Genomic DNA, 25,526 nt, shown 5'->3' on the forward strand with positions numbered 1-25,526 from the left:
TTTAAATAGGTAATTCTACCAATAATGTGGATTTGGATTGAAGTGGGTGACAGCAAAAGGAAAACCAGTTGTCAAAGTCAAAGAAGAGGGAAAGAGAACTTGAAGGATGTGGAGTGCATTAAAAAGGAGAGGGAGTACTCCAACTCAGCTAAGTTTGAATAAAACGTGAGCCATTTCTCTGGCATATACAATCAAATAGGCACATGATCAAGATCTCTATTAGAAACCCCATTGCAAAACTTGTCACAACTGTAATTCAGTATTCAAGAAATTTCCCTCTTCCCCCATAGAGTGTGAGGTCCCTGAAGGTATGAACCATGTTGTTTGGCCAACATTTGGCACATTGCCTGCTGGCATACAGTATGTAGTCAAAAAAATATATATTTGGTAAATTAATATATTTACCAAATAATAAATAAAAATTATAGAACTAAAATCAAATAAAATCTTAATGCTGAAAAGAAATTCATGTATCATCTAGTAGCAAAGAGAAGGTTAGAAAAATTAAGTGACTTCTTAAAGTCACAAAGCTGGTTAACAACAGAGGAGGAAGCAGAATTCTGCTCCTCTAAGACTGATTCTCTATAGTAACCTCATAAGAGAAAATAAGAGAATTGTACATGTAGAAGGCAGATATGGGGGTGTGAGAGATAATTCTGGAGATTATTATATATTATATAAAGACACACACACTCCCACAATAATGCTGAGAATATAAATTTGCCACTGGATTTTGTCAACAGCTAAGAAACATGCCTCAATATAGATATTAATAGTTACATATTTTCTGGGTTTATGCCTAAATTTGCCACCTGTCATCACTGGATGATGAAATACAAAGAATTTCCAAGACCAATAGCTTTTTTCAAGGTTACTCTTGAATCAGACATATGGCACTAGGTTTTATTTTGAAGTCGTATAGACAGCATCCACATAGGATTACTAAATTGATTTTACTTTCACTTAAATTTTTCTTTTAGAAGTATGAAAAGTGAAAAAAGCAGAATTATCAGAATCTGCATTTGCTTTTAGTTTCTCAAAGGGAAACAGTATTAATTTTGAATGTGTTCTTCAATTTTTAAAAGTTATAATTCAAACTAACTATACACACATGGGCCACATCAAGACAAGTGTTACAATGAAGGTCATTAATCCCACAAATAACCCATGACTGGCGAGATAGAGTACAGTGCAGGAAATAACGTCTGTAGTAGTATGTTGAAAAAATGTGTGATCTAGTGGAAAATACAGCAGACTAAGAGTCAGAAGACACCCTATTCTTCGTCTTCATATTAACTGGTGATATAATTTGTGGTCAATCATTGATACCTCACCACCAGCGACCCCAAGGAGCCTCGTGCCAGCTTTCATAAAATAAAATCATCTGGCCTTCTCTCTTCCTAAGATTGATATAAGGAATAAACAAGATCATGAATGTAGAAGTCCTGTGAAAAACTGTTTGAAGCAAAACAGGCAATTTCATTTTTAAAGTATTATTTATTAGAGTAGTGTTGATATCATCTGGCTGGGCATTTCTCTTCATTTAATTCTTTAACTTTTTAAAAAATTTTCAATTACAGTTGACATATAATATTCTATTAGTTTCAGGTGTACAACATGGTAATAAATCATTTTTTTGTAAGTAAAGTTTATTGGGGTGACAATTGTTACTAAAGTTATAGAGATTTCAGTTGTACAATTCTGTAATACACCATCTAAATATCACGTTGTGTGTTCACCATCCAGAGTCAGTTCTCTTTCCATCACCATATATTGGATCCCCTTTACCCTTATCTACAACTCCCCTCCCCCCTTACCCTCTGGTAACCACTAAACTATTGTCTATGTCTATGAATTTTTGTTTCTTCATTTGTTTGTCTTGTTCCTTTGTTGTTTTCAGTTTTATATACCACATATCAGTGAAATCATATGGTTCTCTACTTTTTCTGTCTGACTTATTTCACTCAGCATAATAATCTCAAGATCCATCCATGTTGTTGCAAATGGTACTATTCATTTTTTGTTATGGCAGAATAGTATTCTGTTGTGTATATATACCACAACTTCTTTATCCATTCATCTACCGAAGGACACTTTGGTTGTTTCCATGTCTTGGCCACCATAAATAAAGCTGCAATGAACACTGGAGCACATATATCTTTATGGATAAATATTTTCAGAATTTTTGAGTAGATACCCAGGAGAGGGATTGCTGGGTCATATGGTAATCTTATTCTTAATTTTTTGAGGAACCTCCACACTGCCTTCCATAATGGCTGCACCAGTCTGCATTCCCACCAACAGTGTATGAGGGTTCCTTTTTCTCCACAGCCTCTCCAACACTTGTTACTATTTGTCTTGTTGATGATAGCCATTCTAACTGGGGTGAGGTGATCTCATTGTGGTTTTTATTTTCATTTCTCTGATGATTAGTGATATTGAAAATTTTTTCATGTCTATTTGCCATTTGTATGTCCTCTTTGGAGAAATGTCTCTTCAGATTCTCTGCCCATTTTTCAATTGGGTTGTTTGTTTTTTTGTTGTTGAGTTGCATGAGTTCCTTGTATATTTTGGATATTGGCCCCTTATCGGAGGCACTGCTTGCAAAAATCTTCTCCCAGTAGTAAGTCATTTACATAACTTACAAAGTGATCACACCAATAAATCTAGTATCCATTAGACACCATACATAGTTATTATAATATTATTGATATTATGCTATACCCTACATCCCCAAGATTATTTATGATTTTGTAACTACTAATTTGTACTTCTTAATCCCTTCACCTTTTCACTCATCCCCCCAACAGCCCTCCCATCTGGCAACCCTCAAAATGTTCTCTGTATCTATCTGTTGGTTTTGTTTATTCATTTATTTTGTTCTTTAGATTCCACATATAAGTAAAATTGTATGTCATTTGTCTTTCTCTGTCTTACTTCTACTCAGCACAATACCTTTTAGGTCCATCCACATTCATGCAGATGGCAAGATTTCATTATTTTTTTTTATGGTTGAGTAATAATCCATTACATATATGTACCATCTCTTCTTTACCCATTCATTAACTGATGAACACCCAGGTTGCCTCCATATCTTGGTCATTGTAAACATGCTGCAACGAACATACAAATGCACATGCCCCTTCAAAGTAATGTTTTAGGTTTTTTTGGATAAATACTCAGAAGTGGGATTACTGGGTCCTGCTTTGTCTCTTGTTACAGCTTTTGTTTTAAAGTCTATTTTGTCTGGTATAAGTATTGCTACCTCAGCTTTTTGTTTCCATTTTCATGAAATGTTTTTTTCCATCCTTTAACTTTCACTCTTTCAGTGTGTGTCTTTCGACCTGAAGTCTCTTATAGGCAGTATATGTAACATGTAAGGATTTTGTTTTCTTATCCATTCAGCCACCGTATGTCGTTTGTTTGAAGCATTTAATCCATTCACATTGAAAGTAATAGTTGATAGATAGGTAGTTATTTCCATTTCATTATTTATATTTTTTATCTTATTTTCTTCTTCTTCTTAAAGAAGTTCCTTAACATTTCTTATAATATTAGTTTGTTGGTGATGAACTCTTTTAGCTTTTTTTTTTCTGGGAGGCTCTTTATCTGCCCTTCAATTTCAAATGATAGCTTTGCTGGGTAGAATAATCTTAGTTGTAGGTCTTTGCTTTTCATCACTTTGAATGTTTCATGTCAATCCCTTCTGGCCTGCAAAGTTTCTGTTGAGAAATCAGTTAACAGTCTTATCAGAGCTCCCTTATAGGTAACTGCCTTTCTCTTGCTGCTTTTAAGATTCTCTGTTTGTCTTTAACCTTTGGCATCTTAATCATGATGTGTCTTGGCCTGGGCCTCTTTGGGTTCATCTTGTTTGGGACTCTCTGCACTTCCTGGGCTTGTATATCTATAATGTTTCCTTCACCAAGTTAGGGAAGTTTTCCATCATTATTTCTTCAAATAGGTTTTTAATTCCTTGCTCTGTCTCTTCTTCTATTACCACTGTGATGTGAATGTTAGTACTTGATGCTGTCCCAGAGGCCCCTTAAACTATCCTCAGCTTTTATTTTGTTTGTTTTGTTTTGTTTTTAAAGAAGGACGCAGCTCACAGTGGCCCATGCGGGGATCCAACCAGCAACCTTGGTGTTAATTAGCACCAAGCGCTAACCTACTGAGGTAACCGGCCACCCCCAATTATCAATATTTTTAATCCTTGTTTTTTATTTTTGCTGCTCTGACTGGGTGTTTTCTTCTACTTTATCTTCCAAATGGCTGATTTTAACCTCTGCTTCATCTAATCTACTGTTGATTCCCTGTAATGTATTCTTTATTTCAGTTATTGTATTCATTTCTGACTGGTTCTTTTTTATATTTTCTATCTCCATTTGTATGTTTCCTATCTCTTTGTTGAAGTTCTCCCTGTGATCACTGAGCATCCTTATAATTGGTGTTTTAAACTCTGCATCTGGTAGATTGCTTGTCTCTGTTTTGTTTAGTTGTTTTTCTTGAGTTTTGCTCTGTTCTTTCATTTCGCACATTTTTCTTTGTTTCCGTTTTGGCTTCCTCTCTGTGTTTGCTTCTATATCTTATGTAGAGCTGCTGTCTCCTGGTCTTAGCAGAGTAGCTATATGTGGTAGGTGTCCTGTGAGGCCCAGTGATGCAGTCTCCCTGGTCACCTGAGCCGGCTACTGCGGGTATGTCCCTCGTGTGGGTTGTGTTTGTCCTCCTACTGTAGTTGAGCCTTGGTTGCTCTTTGTATGTCAATGGGAGGGATTGACCCTGAGGCTGATTTGTTGTGAGTACTGGCCACTACTGTGGAGGAGCTGTTGTACAGGGGCTGAACCCAAAGAGCAGGATTCACTTTAGCAGGGCTCTGGTCCCTGCCCAGTCTGCCCTTTGGGTGTATCATCTGTGGAGGTGGCCTCATGGTGCTCCAGAACTGGCCACCAGACATGCCGGCCCCAGGAGGTCCTGGGAGTGGCCCTGCCACAGGCCAAGTTTAGCTTTTGTCTGTTTCCTGCCTAAAGCAATTTAGCATGAGCCACAAACCAATCCACAGATGTCTTCCACCTGTGGTAGCCTTGGAGGTTCCTGGGAGAAGCTAAGCTGTGTACCCAGACCAGCTGTCGGAGTTCTGGGCTTGGGACTACTTAGCAGGAGGTATGAGGCATGCAAAGGCCAGATGCTGCTTTTGGGGGTTTGGGAGCCTTTAAGAGATTTTAGTAAAGTCCATAGCATGAGCCAAGATAGGCCATTTGTATGGAAAAGCCACTGGAAGCGGCTTGGATGAGACTGTAAGTGGGTGGGGTGATGTGTCTGTGAATCCCCGGGATGGGCCAAATGGTGTTAGGCAAGTCGATGGTGATTCAGATATGGTGGCTGCCTACATCTGCATGCTGGGATGGGGGAGGCCTCAACAATGGTTTCAGTAAACACCTATGTCTGGGAGAAAGCTGCCCCTACTTCCCTCTGCCTGAAACCAGACAATTCAATTCCTTCCCATACTTGCATGTCCCTGGCACCTTTCAAGCTGTTGGACCTCAGAGCAAGTGAGTCCATCAGCAGGTAAGTCTGTGCGTGGGCCCTTTAAGAAGAATGCTTAGGATTCCAGCTGCCCTCCATCTCTCTCATCCACAATCTCCACTGGTTTTCACAGCCAGAAGTTGTGGGGAATTCTCTTCCCAGCACTGGAACCCAGGACTGGGGAACCTGGTGTCAGGCTAGGACCTCTGCAGCCAAGATATCCCTCCTGATGTTTAACTGCCACCCATGGTTATGGGGATCAGCCTGTTCTACATGTCGACCCCTCCTACCAGTCTACGTGACTTTTTTTCTGCATATCCATAGTTATAGGATTTCTGTTCAGCTACACTTCAGGCGATTCTCAATGGTGGTTGTTCTGTAGTTTAGTTCTAGTTTTGATGTGGTCGTGAGAGAATGCAAGCACAGAGTTTACCTATTCTGCCATAACCCCACCTGGGCATTTCTCTGTAATAAACAACCAACTGACTTAAAGGACCTTGAATTTATGTTGGACCATATATTTCTCCACATGAATATTAACTGCCAGGCAGTTGTTATTGCTTAATCACTACATGCCCATGGTGATTAAAGGACCCTAGGGATTATTTTTAAAAAGATAAGAAATTTGTGACTCTGGCCCCAATCCGCAATGTTCAACAACTAAATCTGGTTATTCTCTAGAGACGTATATTCCAGAGGAGAGTTCACACATTTTAAAAACACTGTCTCACAATGTTAGGGTAAAAGACCTGCAAAACATCCCTACTTTATTCTTTCTCACATAAACACTGACCTAAAATGCACTGGCCTTAGGTTGCTAGGAAAATAGTCATTGTTCTTTGCAATATAACAAAGTAAATTATTATTTCACGTAAAAAAATGTAAACTGCAATGTATATTTTTTCAATACTATTGGTTGTTAATTTCATATATTACAAACAAGCAATCAATCAATTTGCTGGGCAACCACTTGAAGCTCTAATGCCACCTCTTGAGTGAGACCAAGGTCAAAAAGTGTCCTTTCTGATTACTTTTGTTTGAATCAAGCCTTCAAACATCATTATTACCACTATCCAGAGTAATAGTTTACCCTCCACACAGAATGCTGTGTATGGTTCACATAAAATTATAAATCATCATGATTCCTGGAAAACAATAAGTGGACATCGAACAGAGAATATGTAGTATCATCTTCAATATGTATATTTAATTTCTTGTGATTCAAATGCATGTTCTAAGCTTATAATAATAGGAATAATAGACTTCAGCTACTACTACTCTGAACTACATAAAATTGTAATATTTGGCCATTTTGAAATAGAAAGATGGCAGTTTTATATGGCTCAACCTAACACTTTTATCCGTTTTACCAAGGGACAATGATAATTTAGAAATCTTTCTGCACCAATTTGCTTTTTTTCTCCTCTCTAAAAAGCAACTGATTATTCTCTTGCCTAGTTCAGATAAAGTTCTACTTTGGCCCTGTAATCCTAAAAACTGATACTATGTACACTTCATTTTTTTTATCTATTAATATAAAAGTATGAGAATACCAACTATGCTAATGGGTTCACCTTGAGAAACAGATGATTGAGTAACATACTTTTCATATATGCTCCAAATTTGATATAATACAATAAAAAGTCCTGGTTATGAACAAATAAAAAATGATGTAAACTGAAGGATACAAATGACATCAAAAACTTTTATAATTCAATGTTTTGTAAAAAAGCAGGATTAAAAATATAAAGAAAATATAATATTGACAAAATTTTTAAAAAGAGTATGTACATGGGAAAAGGCTGGAAGGAAATAGATACATAATTTAAAGTTATAATTTCTAAGTAATAGAACTACTAGGTGATTTTCACTGTACACTTTACAATTTTCCATATTTTTTCAATCTTCTACAATTTTAAGAAACAAAATTACATCAGGAAAAACAGGACTACATGGAAGGATTTGTCATTTTATTAAACAAATGATTCAATATTAAATATTTTAACTATACCCAATAAACCTAAAAGCTCAATGGGAATTTTGTCATCAAGAAAGATATTGTGAAGTTCTGGGAGAACATGTGCATATAATTATCCAGCACAATCTTGAAAAAGAAGAATTAAGTGGAAGAATATGACTTGTGACACTAAAATATAAAGGGTATGATACTAGCACCAGACAAGCAGCTAGATCAGTGTAGTAGACTAGAGCTAAGGGAAGGCCAAAATATACTTAAGAAATTGATGTAATACACTTAAGAAATTGAATCACTTGGAAAAGTATGAATTACTCTCGAGATGTTTGGTTACTAGGCTATTTCAGTGAAAAATTACATCCTTAAATTGCATTTTATTCCAAAGTAAATTTCACTAAAATTCTGTATCTAAGTATTAAAAAACTATAAATATAAGATGAAATATAAAATAATATTTAATAACTTTTAGATCCCATATCATAACTTTTCTAAAATAATTTCCATGTATATTCAAGATTTAAATACTATACTATGAAAGTGCAAAAATATGAAGAGATAATGTAAGTAAATATTCTTATAACCTTGAGGTAGAAAGCCTTTTAAGGATAACATCAAACTCAGACAACCCAAACTGATACATAGGATTAATAAAATTTTTAACTTCTCTGTGGCAGAAAGTATGAACTGTAAATTCAAATTTAAGTTATAATCTGTGAGAAATATTTCCAATATGTAACAAAATGACATCAAAATGACATTAATAATTGTACTATAAAAGGAAATCTTACAAACCAATTACAAAACAAAAGATCACCAGCTTAGAAAAACTGAAAAAAGAACAAAAAAAGAGTAAAAGGCAATTTACAAAAGAAAACTATACGGGGAAAATAGGCTTTTAAATATGACAGACCTCACAGTAACCAAATAAGCAAAGATTTTAAAAGAAATGATATTCACTTATTATAATGCAAATATGAAATAGAATGATAAATCGGTACTGGAGACGGTGTGGGAAAAGGGACACATACATACATTGCTGCTTATGAACTGGTACACCCTTTCCATGAAGAAAAAAAATCTGATACGAATATTCATTGACTAGGCAAGTCTACTTCTGAAAGTACAGTGAAGTGTGAAAAATGTATGTTCAAGAACAGTCACTGTAAAGCTGTTTAGAGGGGAAACAGTTACCGGTGGTGATTAAGAGCTTGGAGCTGAGGAGCCAGGCTGTCTGGATTCAAAATCCCAATGCTAACCTCCTCCTAACTATGTGATTTTGGGCAATTTAAACTTTCTGTGCTTCAGTTTCTTTCTGTGTAAAGTAGAGATAACAATAATTCCATAATACCTGCCTCAGAGGGTTTTAAGGATAAAATTATCAAATAAATGAAAAGCACCTAGACCATTGCCAGAAATTAGTAAGCACTCAATAAATATTACCTATTCTTATTGCTGAGAAAAAAAATCATGAAATGCCATTTATAGGGATGGCTTAAATAAAGGATACTGATCAAAAGGTCACAATGCTATGCTATAAATAGAAATGATGACGTAGAATTATATTGATAAGCATGGAAAAATACCATGATAGATAGCATTAAGCTTTAAATAAAGGTAATAATGAAGTATTTTATTACTCCATCTTTAATCAAACATAAATATATACGTGTGTGTGTATGTGTGTGTATGTATATGACTATATGTGTAAAGAATATGGAAACACGTAAAGTGAAGTGTGTGATCTGAATCTGGGTAGAATTATGGATGATTTTCATTTTCATCTTTATCCTTTTGTTTTTTGGTTTGAAAAATGTTTTTCATAATGAAACAAGTTACTTTTGTAATAAAAAATAAACACCCATTTTGCAAAAAGGGCAACTAGAAAGTTGATTATCACAGTTACTAGTGACAGTGGATTGTAATACAGAAGCACAGGCTATGAAGTAACCACTGAAAAGGGCTGCAGCAGGTTTTATCAGATAAAGGCCAAACTTTCCAATTACCAATTCTTTATTATGCCAGGTATATGTTTATGGAGGATGACAATATAAATAGTGTTAAAATTAAAGGAATAAACTGCATTTTATGAACAGATACGTTAACAGGTTTAAATATAAGACTATGTGAGACTAGGGTTTGGGTTTGATTTGAAAAATGTCAACTACCTACGCTTTTTAACCCAAGTTATTCATTTTCAATCCCAAATAAACAACCTAATATTACATCTTAACATACTAGAAAAAGAAGAAAAAAATGAAACCCAAAGTCAGCTTAAGGAAGGAAATATAAAAATTAGAGCAGAATTAAATGAAATAGAGAACAAAAAGACAATACAAAAAAATTAATGCAACAAAGACCTGATTCTTTGAAAAGATTAATAAAATTGACAAATCCCTGGCTAGACTCACTAAGGAGAAAAGACACAAACAAAATCAGAAATGAAAGAGGAGAAGTTACAACAGATACCACAGAAATATAAACAATTACACAAGAATACTATGAAGTACTACATGCCACCAAATTCAATAAGCTACATGAAATGGACAAGTTCTTAGAAATATACAGTCTTCCTAGACTGAATCACAAAGAACTGGAAAACCTAAATAGACGGATCAACAGTAAAGAAATTGAAACAATCATCCAAAACCTCCCTAAAAGCAAAAGTCCTGGACCGGATGACTTCACTAGTGAATTCTACCAGACATTCAAAGATGATTTAATACCTGTCCCGCTGAAACTCTTCTCAAAAATTGAAGAAGAGGCAATACTTCCTAAGTCATTTTATGAGGCTAACATTACCCTGAAACCAAAGCCTGGTAAGAATACACAAAAAAGTAAACTACAGACCAGTATCTCTGATGAATACAGATGCAAAAATTCTAAACAAAATACTAGCAAATCAAACACAACCATACATTAAAAAGATTATACATCACTATTAAATGGGGTCATTCTTGGGGAGCTAGGATGGTTCAACATACACAAATCATTCAATGTGATACACCACATAAACAAAATAAAGGATAAAAGTCATATGACCATATCAATAGATGCAGGAAAAGCATTTGACAAGATACAACATCGATTTGATTAAAACACTTAATAAAACGGGTATAGAAGGAAAGTACCTCAACATAGTAAAGGCTATATATGACAAACCCTCAGCTAACATCACACCTAATGATGAAAAACTGAAAGCTTTTTGTCTAAGATCGGGAACAAGACAAAGTACCCTCTCATTACTGTTATTCAACATAGTATTGGAAATCCTAGCCAGAAAATCAGGTAAGAGAAAGAAATAAAAGGCATCCAAATTGGGAATGAAGAACTCAAACTGTCACTTTTTGCTGACAACCTGATCCTTTATATAGAAAACACTAAGGATTCCACCAAAAAAAAAAAAAAAACTATTAGAAACAATAAACAAATACAGTAAAGTTTCAGGAAACAAAATCAATGTACAAAAATCTATTGCATTCCTTTTTACTTAACCATGAAATTTCATGAAAAAAAATTTTGTTTGCAATTGCAACAAAAATAATAAAATACCTAGGAATAAACTTAACAAAAATTTGAAGGACCAACCTGTCGGAATGGCCAAAATCAATAAATCAACAAACAAGTGTTGGAGAGGATGTGGAGTAAACAGAACCCTCATGCATTGTTGGTGGGATTGCAAATTGGTACAGCCACTATGGAAAGAGCAAGGAGGCACCTAAAAAAAATTAAAAATAGAACTACCTTATGACCCAGGAATTCTAGTCTTGGGTATTTATCCAAAGAAATCTAAAACACTAATTTGAAAAGATATATGCACGCCTACGTTCACTGCAGCACTATTTACAATAGCCAAGATATGGAAACAACCAAAATGCCCATCAATAGACAATTGGATACAGAAGAGGTAGTACATATATACTATGAAATATTACTCTGCCATAACAAGAATGAACTCTTACCATTTGTGACAACATGGATGGACCTAGAGAGTATTATGCTAAGTAAATTAGTCAGACAGAGAAAGACAAACACTGTATAATTTCATTTATGTGGAATCTAAAACACAAAATAAACGAACAAATAAAACAGAAACAGACTCACAGAAACAGAGAACAAACTGATGGTTACTAGATGGGAAAGGGTTTGGGGGACTGAGTATGAAGGGATTAAGAAGTACAAATTGGTAGTTACCAAAAAGTCACGGGTATTTAAAGCACAGTATGGGAAATATAGTCAATGGGATTGTAAAAACAATGTATAGTGTCAGGTGCGTACTGGATTTATCGGAGGGATCACTTCATAAATTATGTAAATGTCTAACCACTATGCTGTATACCTGAAACTAATATAAAACAATACTGAATGTCTGCTATAATAAAAAATAAAGTCACAGGGATGTAAAGTACAGCACAGGGAATAAAGAAAATAATATTGTAATAACTATGTACAGTGTCAGATGGTTAATAGACTTATTGGGGTTATCATTTTGTGAGGTATATACATGTCTAATCACTATGTTGTTTTCTACACCTGAGCTAAAAAAAAAAAAAAAAAAGTAAAGAACCTGTCCACTGAAAACTACAAAACATTATTAAAAGAAAGTGAAGACACAAAGAAATTGAAAGATATTCTGTGTTCATGGAGTGGAAGAATCAACACGGTTAAAATGACCATATTACCCAAAGCAATAGATTTTATGTAATCCCCATCAAATTCCTAATGGCATTTTTTTAAAGAAATAGAACAAAAAATAATCAGATTCGTATGGAACCACAAAAGACTCCAAACAGGCACAGCAATCCTGAGAAAAAAGAACAAAGCTGGAGATATCACACTCTGTGACTTCAAATTATATGACAAAGTGATCAAAACACCCCGGTATTGGCAAAAAACAGACAGACCAACCAATGGAATAGAATTGAAAGCCCAGAAATAAACCCATAAATATGGACAACTGATTTTAGACAAAAGAGCCCAAAACATACAATGAAAAAAAGAAAGCCTCTCCAATAAGTGGTGCTGGGAAAATTGAAAAGCCATGTACAAACGAATGAAACTAGTTGCTCTGCTACCATATACCAAAATGAACTCAAAATGGACCAAATACCTAAATATAAGACCTGAAACAATAAATTGCATAGAGAAAAAGCTTAGCTACTCAACTTATGGACCTTGGTCTGAGGGAGGATTTTCTGAACTTGACCTCAAAGACAAAAGAAGTAAAAGCAAAAATAAACAAATGGGACTATATCAAACTAAAAAGCTTCTGCACAGCAAAAGAATCCATCAACAAAACAAAAAAGCAACCAACCAAATGGGAGAAAATAGTTGAAAATAACGCCTCTGATAAGAGCTAATATCCAAAATACATAATGAACTCATACAACTCAACAATGATAAAACAAACAATTCAATTAAAAAATGGCAGAGGACATGAACAGACACTTGTCTCAAGAAGACATACAAATGGCCAATAGATATATGAAAAGATGCTCAACTTCACTAACTATTAGGGAAATGCAAATCAAAACCACAATGTGATACCATCTCATACCTGTTAGAATGGCTATTATCAACAAATAATAACAAATGTTGGAGAGGTTGTGGGAAAAAAGAAACCCTCATACACTGCTGGTAGGAATGTAAATTGGTACAGCCACTGTGAAAAACAGTATGGAGGTTCCTTAATAAAGAATAGGTTTACCATACGACCCAGTAATCCTTCTTCTGGGTATATACCCTCAAAATTTGAAGAAATTTATCCATAAAGATATACATACCCCTATGTTCACTGAAGCATAATTCACAGTGGCTAAAACATAGAAACAACTGAAGTGTCCTTTGATAGATGATTGAATAAAGAAGATGTGGTACATACATAGAATAGAATATTACTCAGCCATAAGAAAAGACGAAATAGTGCCATTTGTGACAATATAGATGGATAGATTTTAAGAATATCATGCGATCAGATAAAGTTGAAAACCGTATGATTTCACTCATATGTGGGATAGAAAACTGAAAGCAAAACATGAACAAAACAAACAAATAAAAACTCACAGACACAGACAACAGTTTAGTGGTTACCAGAGGGAAAAATGGAAGAGGTGGAGGTAGAAAAGAGTAAAGTGGATCAAATAGTACATGGTGACGGAAGAAAATTTGACATAGGGTGGTGAACACAAAATGCAATATACAGATGATGTATTAGAGAATTGTACACTTGAAACCTATATAATTTAATCACCAATGTCACCCTAATAAATTTAATAAAAACAACAACAAAAAAACAAATTCGCTATTTTCCAAAAGTAACATTTGGTCTGTAATCCAAACAAAGCTGCTTAACAGCAGTTAACAGATAAGATGATGGTAACATTGTTAAGTTTATGTGTTTATACATGCTACAAATTTAGCTGATCTCATCTCAAACGTACTGATGTTGTCCAAATACCTAATTACACACACACACACACACACACACACACACACACACTGACCCTGCAACTACAGGTTACGAGTTAGTGATTTGGTATGATTAATTTACTGCACTATTTTTCTGCACGGTTTGAAGGAGGTCAACAGCAGCTTTAAAACATGTTTAAATGATACCTCTGGACAAAAATGTAACATCTTGGATAGAAGCACATGTGGAAAGCTTTATCACTAAAAATCGAAACTTGATTCATCTCTTTAAGCTTTGGAAATACCTACAATATTATTATATTACTGATCAGCAGGAAACATTTATTTGAAAAGATAGGATTAATTTACAGATCTCTAGACAAAGGAAAAAAAGCAAAGGAAGCAAAGAAATGAAGCAGAATTTTATCAAAATGACTTACTCATCAGTAGCAATTAGCATGTTTAATTATTGGAGACTAAAATTTGATTTTATTGATATTATTAAATGATGCAAACTAAGTGTGTACAATGGGTTTAAAGCAAAGTGACAAGAATATTAACAAACGAAAAAAGTATCTCACCTAAAGGTCCTTAGGGAGTCTTTGGTTTCATCAATGTCATTGAACAAATTTTTAAATTAACTCTAAATAACAGTAAATACAAATATTTAGGTTTTTCTAATATTACTGTCAGCTTCAAAGGCTGTTTTGTCAAAGAAAACCTCAAATCCAAAGGAGTCATATAATAATATTGGGAAGTTTAACATTAAAGTGGAGTTGCTTTCTATGAGAAAATTAAGTTTCAAAGTCAAGATATGAAATGAAAAATCATTCATAGCTAACATTATCCTTTAAAATTCTTAACGTACAACATATCTCACCATATCCTAAGAAAATAGGTTTTCCTCCTGTATTCGAACACTCCTGTGTGTCCTTAGGTGTACACTGTGTTAGAGTAGTTTTTCAAGTAAACAGAGACTGAGTAAGGATGAGGATGTCGGTGCATTCTTTTGGAAGGAGGACTGCAGGGCAGCGTGGGTGCGGAAAGGAGGCAAGTGGGGATGTGAAACAATGTAAATGTACATAGCTATTTCACAAAGAATCTCAAAGACAAACAACAGTTGGCTTGACAGATGCTTCATTTGGCAGTCTAGAATTCACCAGATGGACTGCAAGAATAAACCATGAGATGGAGTATTTCACGGACGAGAAAAGAAGGGAACCACCTTGCTTCCTCCTGACTCCTGTTTCCCATTGTCAAAGTTCATTCAGAGGGATTTAACTGCTCGACACTTCCAGAGTGCCTTACCTTGCTCCTCTGACAGCCAATCAGGAATTCAGATCCTAGTTCAGGGTACAAAAGTGATGGGGGAAGTCAAAACTCTGGGCAGGTGGCCGGTTAACCCAGCTGCAAGGGAGCAGCTAAGCAGAAGGATCCAGCATTCCCAAGGATGGTGAGACGTCAGTCCTGGGCGGCAGATTAGTGCCAAAGCCATCTGAGTAAGTCATAAGATTTGTTTCTGATACAAGTATTAAGTTGAAGAAGTTGGTTTATATTTACAGTTTTATTGGATAAGAAAAACATTTTTTCCAGTATGGAGGTATCTCAAAAAACTGAAAATGGAACTACCTTATGACCCAGCAATTCCATTCCTAGGTATCTATCGGGAGAAATCCAAAACTCTAATTCAAAAAAATTTATGCACCCCTATGTTTATTGCAGCACTATACACAATAGCCAAGACATGGAAACAACTGAAATGCCCATCAGTAGATGACGGGATTAAGAACCTGTGGTACATTTATACAAGGGAGTATTACACAGCCATAAAGAAGAATGAAATCTACCATTTGCAACAATATGGATGGACCTAGAGAACATTATGTTAAGTGAAATAAGTCAGTGAAAGACAAATACCACATGATCTCACTTATAAGTGGAATCTAAAGAAAAGAATAAATGAATGAACTAATCAGAAACATTCTCAGAGACATAGAGGAAAAACTGAGGGTTGCTAGATGGGAGGGGGGTGGGGACAAGGGAGAAGGTGAGGGGATTAGAAAGCACAATTGGTAACCACAAGATTGCCACGGGGATATGAAAGTCAATTTGGGGAATGTAATCAATAATGTTGTAAAGATTTTGTAGGGTATCCAATGGACACTTGTCTCATTAGGGAGACCACCTCAGGGATGATGTAGATGCCTGATCACTGCACTGTACACCTGAAGCTGAAGCTGAACAATAATGAATGTCAACTACAATTTTGTGTGCATATATATATATATAGTTACAAGAAGAGGAGTACAGCATTAGGAATAGAGACTAATGCAATGGCTGTATGGAAATGGAAATGTAATGGCTGTATGTGATGTCAGAAGGGATATCACTGTGTGAGGGATATAAATGATAAATGTTTACATTGTTTTGTACACCTGAAACTAACAAAAAATTATTTTTCTTTGCATACTTAATACTGTAAGAAGTTTATACTACATGTTAGAAGAAAGTGAAAACTAAGACAACTGAGGTAAGAAGAATCTCTCATCTCGTTTCTAAGGAGTCCATTTAATTATGTGGTATGATGGGCTAAATCTATAAAACCTGACCTTTCCCTTAATGCAAATTTAAATGTATTTAGTTAAATGCACATGTATTCCAACACTACACTACCAACTGTCTATTGTACACCCGGACTTTCTCTTACAGCCTTGCTGAAGATTCAAAGAAAGCTCTGTAGGATCCATTTCATAGAAAATTTAACAGAAAAATAAAGAATGCAAACAGTCATACCTAACAAGTGGCAGAACAAGGACTAGACTAACTTTTTAAAAATTATGTCAGGCTATTCAAAACCACTGAAAATCCAGTACCCATATCAATAACTATCAAAACTTGGGGAGAGCAATTCCTGCTAATCTCTCACAATGGTATTCTTCAAGAGAATTTTTACTTATCTTAGAAACTGGGATATTAGGAATTTCCCTAGAAAAATCATGTAAAACATATACAGGTTATAGTCTAAAGTTTGCTGAACTTTTTCATAGAAAAATACTTATTACTGTGCCATAGTATATTATAAAAACATTATTATAACATTGTTATAGAAATGTAGTGGACTCTGCGAGGTGCTACTCAGATACGCCTTCAGGCTGGAAGTATTTATTACTCCACTTGCTGAGAGTGTTGTCTGCTTACGGCTCATAATTGAGCTATCTCCCAAGCTACACCACCTCCTGGGCACAGCTCTTTTCCAATGACTGAGGGGAATGGGATAAAAGAACCAATCTCCTTGACTCAATTTGGGATATCTCTGAAAGGCCATCCCAGCTGCTAAGTAACTCGGACTGAATAAGGCCTTTGTTACAACTTCATGAAGGTTCAACTTCTTCTGCCTAATCCTGCTTCCCTCTATTCTTTACAGGTGTGGTTCCAAGGAGCAGTACCCAATAAAACTCCTGCTTTAAAACTTTAGTTTCTGGGTTTGTATCTTGGACAATCCATCCCATGACAAGAAGTGAAAGTGATGTGACAAAATCATACTGGAAGAAAAATTAAGAGTTTCAAATGTGTTTATTAGGGAGAAAAGAGACTAAAATGAAATATCCAACATGGAAACAAATCCCTGAAAAACTGATAGGAAAATGGGCAAAAGAACAAACACACCAAGAGAAGGAAAGGCAGTTGACCCTAAAGAAGTAAAGATGTTCAACTTCATTCATAATAAAATAAATGCAAATTAAAACTATGTTAGTACAAGCAATGAACAATCGAAAAATAAAATTAAGAAAACAATTATATTTAGAATAGGCATCAAAAGAATAAAATATTTAAGAATGGATTTAACAGAATATAAAACCTGTATTCTGAAAACTATAAAACATCGGTGAAAGAAATTAAAGACATAAGTAATTGGAAAGACATCCCATGTTCATGGATTGGAGATTTAATATTAAGATGGTGACAGACTCATCTACAGACTCAACAGAATCTTATCAAAATATCTGCTGGTTTTATCTCAGAAATGTAGAAGCTGATTCTACAACTCATATGGAAATGCAAGGGATCTATAATAGCTAAAATAATCTTGAAAAAGACAAACCAAGTTGGAAGACTTAAACTTCCTAATTTCAAAACTTACTAAAAAGCTACAGTAATCTAGACAGTGTGGTACTGGCATAAGGATAGATATATAGATCAATGAAATAAAATTGAGGGTCCATAAATAAACCCTAACAATTATTGTCAGTTAATTTTCAACAAGACTGCTAAAATAATTCAATGGGGAAAAATAGATGGTACAACAAACGGTAAAAGGATAGCTGCACATCCACAAGTAAAGGAATGAAGTTGGACTCTTTCCTTATACCCTACAAAAATTAACTCCAAATTAACTTCATAAACCTAAATGCAGGAGTTTAAACTATGAAACTCTTAGAAGAAAATATCTTCATAAGTTAGGCAAAGTCTTAGGTACAACACCAAAAGCATAAGAGACACACAAAAAAAGATATATTGAACTTCACCAAATTAAAAAATCTGTTCTTGAAAGGACATGATCAAGAAAATAAAAAGGACATGATCAAGAAAATAAAAAGGCAATTAACAGAATGGAGAAAATACCTCCAAATCCTATATTTAATAAGGGACTTCGATCCACAATATATAAAGGACTCTTAAAACTTAATAATAAAGCCAAAAAAACCTAATTAAAAAATGGGCAGAGACTCTGAATACAAATTTCTCTAAAGATATACAAATGACCAATAAGCACATGAGATATTCAACATCATTAGTAATCAGGTAAATGCATATCAAACACAATGAGATACCACTCACCATGGAAATTCCAAAATCCCTCTTAAAGAGAAAATATAATAGAAAAATGGAGGAAGACAAGAAGGAGCCACACAAAAACCAGAAACAAACTCATGTATGTGTGAGAAGTTAATATGTGATAGAGTTGGCACTGTAAATTAGCAAGGAGATACACTACTCAATGAATGGTTAGGCAAAAATTAGCTATCTATGTGAAGAAAAATCCACTGGATACATACATGATATATAGAAAATAAATTTAGATAAAGTAAAAGCTAATAATAAAAAGCTACAAATATAACATAAGAAAATATGTGTAGTGTAACACCTTTATGATATTAAGACAATATTATTAAGCAAGACATAAATCCCCTTGTAAACAAAAAAGGGGACGAGTTGACACATTAATGCCAATTAAAATTTTAAGAAATATGAAAAATCACCATAAAGTTAAAGGCAAACAACAGAACAGGAGAAAATTTTCACAATTTTTATAACAGACAAAAGCTTCCTTTCTAGAAGACCTAATGAACTCCCACACAGAATGTAAATTGGCACAACCACTATGGGAAACAGTATAGAGTTCCCTTAAAAATTTAACAATAGAACTACTGTAAGATCTAGCAATTACAATTCTGGGTATTTATCTGAAAAAAACACAAAAACACTAATTCAAAAAGATGTATGCACTCTTATGTTCACTGCAGTTACAATAGCCAAGATATGGAAACAGTTTAAGTGTCTATTAAAGGCTGAATGGACAAAGAAGATGTAGGGTACATATACACAACGGAATATTCTTCAGCCATAAAAAATAAAATCTTGCCATTTGTGACAACATGGAGAGAACTTGAGGGCATTATTATGCTAAGTGAAATAAGTCACAGAGAGACAAATACTGCATTATTGCACTTATATGTGGAATCTAAAAATCAAAACAAATTAACAAACAAAACAAAACAGATACAAAGAATCCCCTCTGGTGGTTGCCCGAGGGGAGGGGGAATAAGAGGTGGGTGAAATAGGTGAAGGGTATCAACAGGTACAAGTGTCCAATTATAAAATTTATAAGTCATAGGATGTTATGTACATCATGGTGACTATAGTCAATAATCTTTTATTGAATATTTGAAAGTTGCTAAGAGAATAAAGCTTAAAAATCTCATCATAAAATAAAAAATAACTTTGTATGGTGACAGATGGTAACTACACTTATTGTGGTGATTATTTCATAATGTATACATTGAATCATTATGTTGTACACCTGAAACTAATATGTGATGCATCAATTACACTTCAATAAAAAAAATCCCACAAAGCAATAAGAACCAAAAATAAAACATAAAATAAAAAAAGACATACACAATATATGAACAGAGGTACAGAGAAACACAAATACTAATGATCCCCCACCAAAATCTACAAATATATTCAACTTCACAAAAATTTAGGATATCATTTTTTCCCCAGTAGATTAACAAGAATTTAAAAATTTGATTAACACTCAAGCATAGAAAGGTTACAGGGAAATGAGTATTCTTAAACACCAATTGGGGAAACATAAATTGTTACAGCCTTGTGAAGGGTACCACACATTAATTTAAAAATATGTAAACCCTTCAGCCAAGCAATTCCACTCCTACCTAGGTTATCTATTCTAAAGAAATAGCTGCAGATGTACATAAAGAGTCACATTCAGGATGTTCACTGCAACTCTGTTTTAACATAAAAAATTTGACAAAAATATCAATGTTCATCAATAGAGGGATAAACAAGTTAGGGTAAATTCACACTATACAATACTTAAAAAAGAATGATGTATACAAATATACTGACATTACATGTTCTAGTGCTAACATAAAAACAACCAAGCTTCACAATATATACATCATGATCCAATTTATATTTAAAAATGGATTTATGGCTGTGTCCAGAAAGAAGGATGGAATGAGATATACATACATATATCTAGGGAAGAAAGGCTAGAATGGGAGGGACTAATGGAAGATACTTTATTTTTATTCTACATACTTCTATATTGTTTGAATATTTTACAATGATAATACTACTATCTGATCATCTAAATTTAATAAACCTGTAACTGGATGTGCATATTGAAAACCTATTAATTAGAAGTCACCTACGACAAGCATTCAGAACACCAATCATATATACTTGGTGAATTTATTTTTATTATTATATATTTCATAGCCAATATCTTTTTATATTTAACACTTCCAAAACTTATTTTATGAAGATATTCCTTTATTTATTAGAAATAAATCTTCCTTATCTATTGACTATACAATGTATTCACCTTAGTTATTAAGAAAAGTACTTCCTATGTCTTTTAGTGGTTCATGGTAAGATTATTCTTGTATGGCACCTTTCCATTGATCATCTTTATAACATATATGAGGTTGGACAATTAAAGTCACAAACTCATCCTAGAAAAAGTGCTACATATAGTTCATTGCTGAATATCACTATGGTCACCTTCCCAGTACTCCCCTTGGGAAGCTATGCACTGACACCAGTGCCTAGTTCACCCTTCAAAGCAATTTTGGAACTCTTTATGGAATGGCCATCAGAGCTGTCATCGTATTACCCCTGATGTCCTGAATGTCATCAAAATGTCTTCCTTTCAATATTTCCTTTATCTTCAGGTAAAGAAAGAAGTCACTGGGGCCAGATCAGGTGAGTAGGGAGGGTATTCTAATACAGTTATTTGTTTACTGGCTAAAAATTCCCTCACAGACAGTGCCGTGTGAGCTGGATGTACATAAATGTCCTAGAAACCTTGCATTGTCGTGATGCAAGAGCCATGAATTGTTGGTGAAAAGTTCAGGTTGTTTTTGTTTAACTTTTTCACGCAGGCTTTTCAGCACTTCCAAATAGTAAACTTGGTTAACACTTATCAAAATAAGTGCGTCCAGTTGGTATAAATTCATAATGAATAATCCCTCTGAGATCAGAAAAGGGTAGCAACATCGTTGCAAACAAATTCGCAAACTTAATTGTCAGACCGCATACATGGACAAACTGGGCATTAGAGTTGAAGTGTCTACTTTTCCTTGACCTAGACAGAGGAACTTCAAGGACAAAATAAACCACTTCTGCCTCTTGAGAATCAATCAGGTAAATGAGACAGTACAATACTTGGTAAGTGCTCATTAAATACTATCTGTTATAAGTATTGTACACTATTTCAATGAGAAAAGTACCTAGTGGTGACTTCTTTATCCATAAGTTTAGAAATACATACCAATTGGTAGATTACAACAATGTGAATGTACTTAATGCCATTGAACTGTAGTTAAAATAGTTAAAATGGTAAATTTTGTTACATTTTACCACAATAAAAAAATTTTTAAAGCCAAACTAATTAGTACAACCTACAATAAGAACTCATTACTTATTTGATATTTCGATTGACGAACTGAAGTAGGTTACCAGATATTCTAGATCAAGCCCAATTCAACAAGTCAGCAATGAGGTATGGATCTGTGTGTTATTATTAAATAAGTATTCTATTTACAAATTCATTTCACCTCTTCTAGAATCTGGGGTTGCAAAATCGATAAATAGTTTTCTACTTACTTTTACTTCTTACATGTAAGTCACCAAAGGTTTACTGTGCAGATAGGAGTAAAAAGAACAAATACAGCTTTTTTTTTTATTACCACAGAGCTCCTAAATAAGAAATTAGTGGAGTCTGTGTTTGAGACATTTACTCATGAAACCCTAACATATCCTGTGCAATGCCATATTTAAAATTTAAATCTCTAAGGTTGTAAGGGGACAGTTTTTAACATACAACTTCTCCCCAGAGTAGGTTGCGAATGTCCTAGAAACCTGCAGCCACTATGATCTAAGCCAGAGTTTATATGTAGGCAGTCATTCTGGCGACTGTAAAATTACTAGTTCTGGGCAGCTGAATGTGTCTGTAAATTAATAGAGTACATAAGCAGATACACCATTAAAAAAAAAAATTTGCTGAGAATTTCCAAGATTTTAAAAATTGTGTTATCTTTCTCTCCTTATAACTAGAAAGAATGTGGTTGATCTCAGCGGGGATTAATGGGAGATTTACTAAATTAAAAGCAAAGTCCCCGGATTGCAAGATCACATTTCACGTAGTAAAGGGCTTTAAGGAAAAAGGGAAAATATAAAACTTTACAAAAGTTCTTCTGGCTAGTGATATAACACCCACGGTGGAAACTAGTTTATTTCTAGTCTAGTTTATTCCTAGAAAGTAAATAAATGTACCTGAGATTACATTTTTCTGTCATTGACATATTCTGCTTATAATTTTCCATTTAGTAGCAATGATTTTAACTTTATCACTATTTTAAAAATTATGCACTATTATATTTCTACCCTTTCTGTTAATCAATGTTTCAGATTAGATTTTTTTTTTAAATGCCCTATTTGGTGAAAGTAAAACATTTCCAGAATTTTAAATAAGGTTGTCTGAAATATTACAAATTATAGTTTCATAAAAAGGCCTATCTGCTTTCTTCAAAATTGGGACAAAAACGAGGTTAAAATGCCCAATAGCCAGATGGAACTTCTCCAACTTAAACTGGTTGACTTTTCAGTTTGAAATATTCTTCTAGATCCCAGTAATTTCAGGCAGTGGTAAAGGAAAAGGAGTATGTGATGGTATTAAAAGCAAAACGGCATCAACTTACTGAAAGCAATTGGGTCCAAATACAGTGGCAAGATTGTGGACATTCATGCGATTCTGCACTTGGTGCTTGGCTACTTTTGTCAAGAACTGGCACAGGTACTTGAGGAGGTCATAGTGGGTGTCTGGCAGCTCTTTTATTAGGTCTCTTAAACTACTCTCCTGAGCATCATTTCTGTCATCTGAAAAGAAAAAGAATAAACAATGTTCTCAGGCGTATTTCACAACAACAGTAACTAAAGCACACAGGTATATAAAATTCTAACATTTTATTCAGGGGAAAAAAAAAATCCTAAAGACAGGTATGTCATCAAAAAAGAGGCACTTTCCAGGAGGCCAAAGGCCTTCATCCCATCCTTGCTGAAGAGAAGCTGCAGTAAAACTGCTGCCAAAGAAATGCAAATAGGATGTTAAGACCCCTGAACATTTAGAGGGAAAGTCTCTGAGGGTGACCTCTCCCACTGTATTCAGTCAACAAGCTGAACTGAACCCGGGAAGAAAATTACAAATATGTACCAGGATCATTAATTTGTATTTCTGTTTTTTTTTTTCTTTCTGTTTCTTTCTTTTCACTGCCTGCATTACAAATAAGAAATTGATAAGTACTTACTGATTTTTATTTTTAAAGTACCAGAAAAAAAGATAAAGTGACATATATGTGTACCCACTATCCATAATTAATAAATGTTAACATTTTACTAAAAAAAAAAAGAAAGAAAGAAAGAAAGGGACACTTTTGCCTTTTCTTTGCTCCTTAAGCATTCAACTTTTTTTGAATGTTAAAGAATTCCTGACTTATTCAAGAAATCCTGACAACCAAGAGCTTTATTCGCTGCATAAAATGGTTCAAGTGTGTCTTTTCTTGCCCCAAATTAAGACAATGGTTGGGTTTTTATCTACAGTTGAATCTTCCATTTGATTTTTGTGTTCGAGTTTGTTAAAAACAAGAATTTCTAATTAGAATAAAATGTGATATAAGAGACCTTCCTGAATCACCATGAGCAACACTGAACTTAGTGATCAGGCATCTGTGCAAAGAGAAAACTGGAAAGCTTTAATTTCTATATAGCCTTTTAATCTCTCACAAGTTTAGAGTTTAGAACTTGATACATGCTTCTCATACAAAACCTTACTAACCTTGTATATAGCCCAAAATATCTAACAATGTTTTGAAATTCACAGGCAGACATATGAAAAGTTTTCCCTCAACTCTCAAAGATTTGTTCATCTTGTCAATATTTAAAACCCAATCAAGTTGGTATCGTTAAGTCATTCTGTACACTACTTTCTATTAGAGAAAAATTCACATCTTTTTTAGCAACTATTTTTGGGGAATAATCACAGTCCATCCTTTAGACAGATGCCAAAGAGAATGAAAACTTAATCCAGTTATAACTAATACACATCAGCTTCTTTAATTTAGATAGGTCAACTGCTTTAGCCTGTCAAGTGAATGAGAAACAGAAAAGTGAGGCAAATGAGATGCAACAGAAGATTAGTCAGTGTTACAAAATAAATGAGCAATATGATGCCACTGCAGGGAGTGAACACACACAGAACAGCACATGAAGTGCCACTGAGCGCTGCAGAGCACAAGATAAGAGCCCAGGCTCAGGAGTCACTTCCTGGGTGAGGATCCTGGTTCTGCACCTACTACAGTAGTCCCTCCTTACCCACCACATCCCTTTCCCCGATTTCAGTTACCGGAGGTCAACCACGGTCCCAAAATATTAGATGGAAAATTCCAGAAATAAGTAATTCATAAGTTTTAAATTGCGTGCTTGTCTGAGCACTGTGAAGAAATCTCACGCCATCCCGCTCCATCCTGCCAGGGATGTAAATCACGGCTTTGTCCAGCGTCTCCACTCTGTAGACGCTCCCTGCCCATTAGTCACTGAGTAAGCCCCCTTGGTTATCAGATCCACTATCAGTGCTTGTGTTCAAGTAACCCTTATTTTACTTAATGATAATCCTAAAGTGCAAGAGTAATGATGCTGGCAATTTGGATATGCCAATAGGAGCCTATAAAGTGTTTCCTTTAAGTGAAAAGGTGAAAAGTTCTAGACTTCATAAGGAAAAAAGAAAAATTGTATGCTGAGGATGCTAAATAAATAAACG

The 25,526-nt window shown here is 34.5% G+C and overlaps 1 protein-coding gene across 7 annotated transcripts in view; it reads right to left on the bottom strand.

The window, feature by feature from the left end:
• The window catches only part of FAM13A (family with sequence similarity 13 member A), a 311,779-nt gene that overhangs the window by 222,199 nt on the left and 64,054 nt on the right, over positions 1-25,526 (bottom strand). For all 7 annotated transcript variants that reach the window (XR_004422991.1, XM_033105659.1, XM_033105662.1 and 4 more), the window contains exon 4: positions 23,413-23,590. Coding sequence is in view for 6 of the 7 variants with exons in the window: in XM_033105659.1 (XP_032961550.1) it covers positions 23,413-23,590 (178 nt within the window). In the remaining variant the exon portion in view is untranslated. The remainder of the gene's footprint in view (positions 1-23,412; positions 23,591-25,526) is intronic.

Source organism: Rhinolophus ferrumequinum, chromosome 5 (assembly GCF_004115265.2).
Source record: "Rhinolophus ferrumequinum isolate MPI-CBG mRhiFer1 chromosome 5, mRhiFer1_v1.p, whole genome shotgun sequence".
NCBI classification, from domain to species: domain Eukaryota; kingdom Metazoa; phylum Chordata; class Mammalia; order Chiroptera; family Rhinolophidae; genus Rhinolophus; species Rhinolophus ferrumequinum.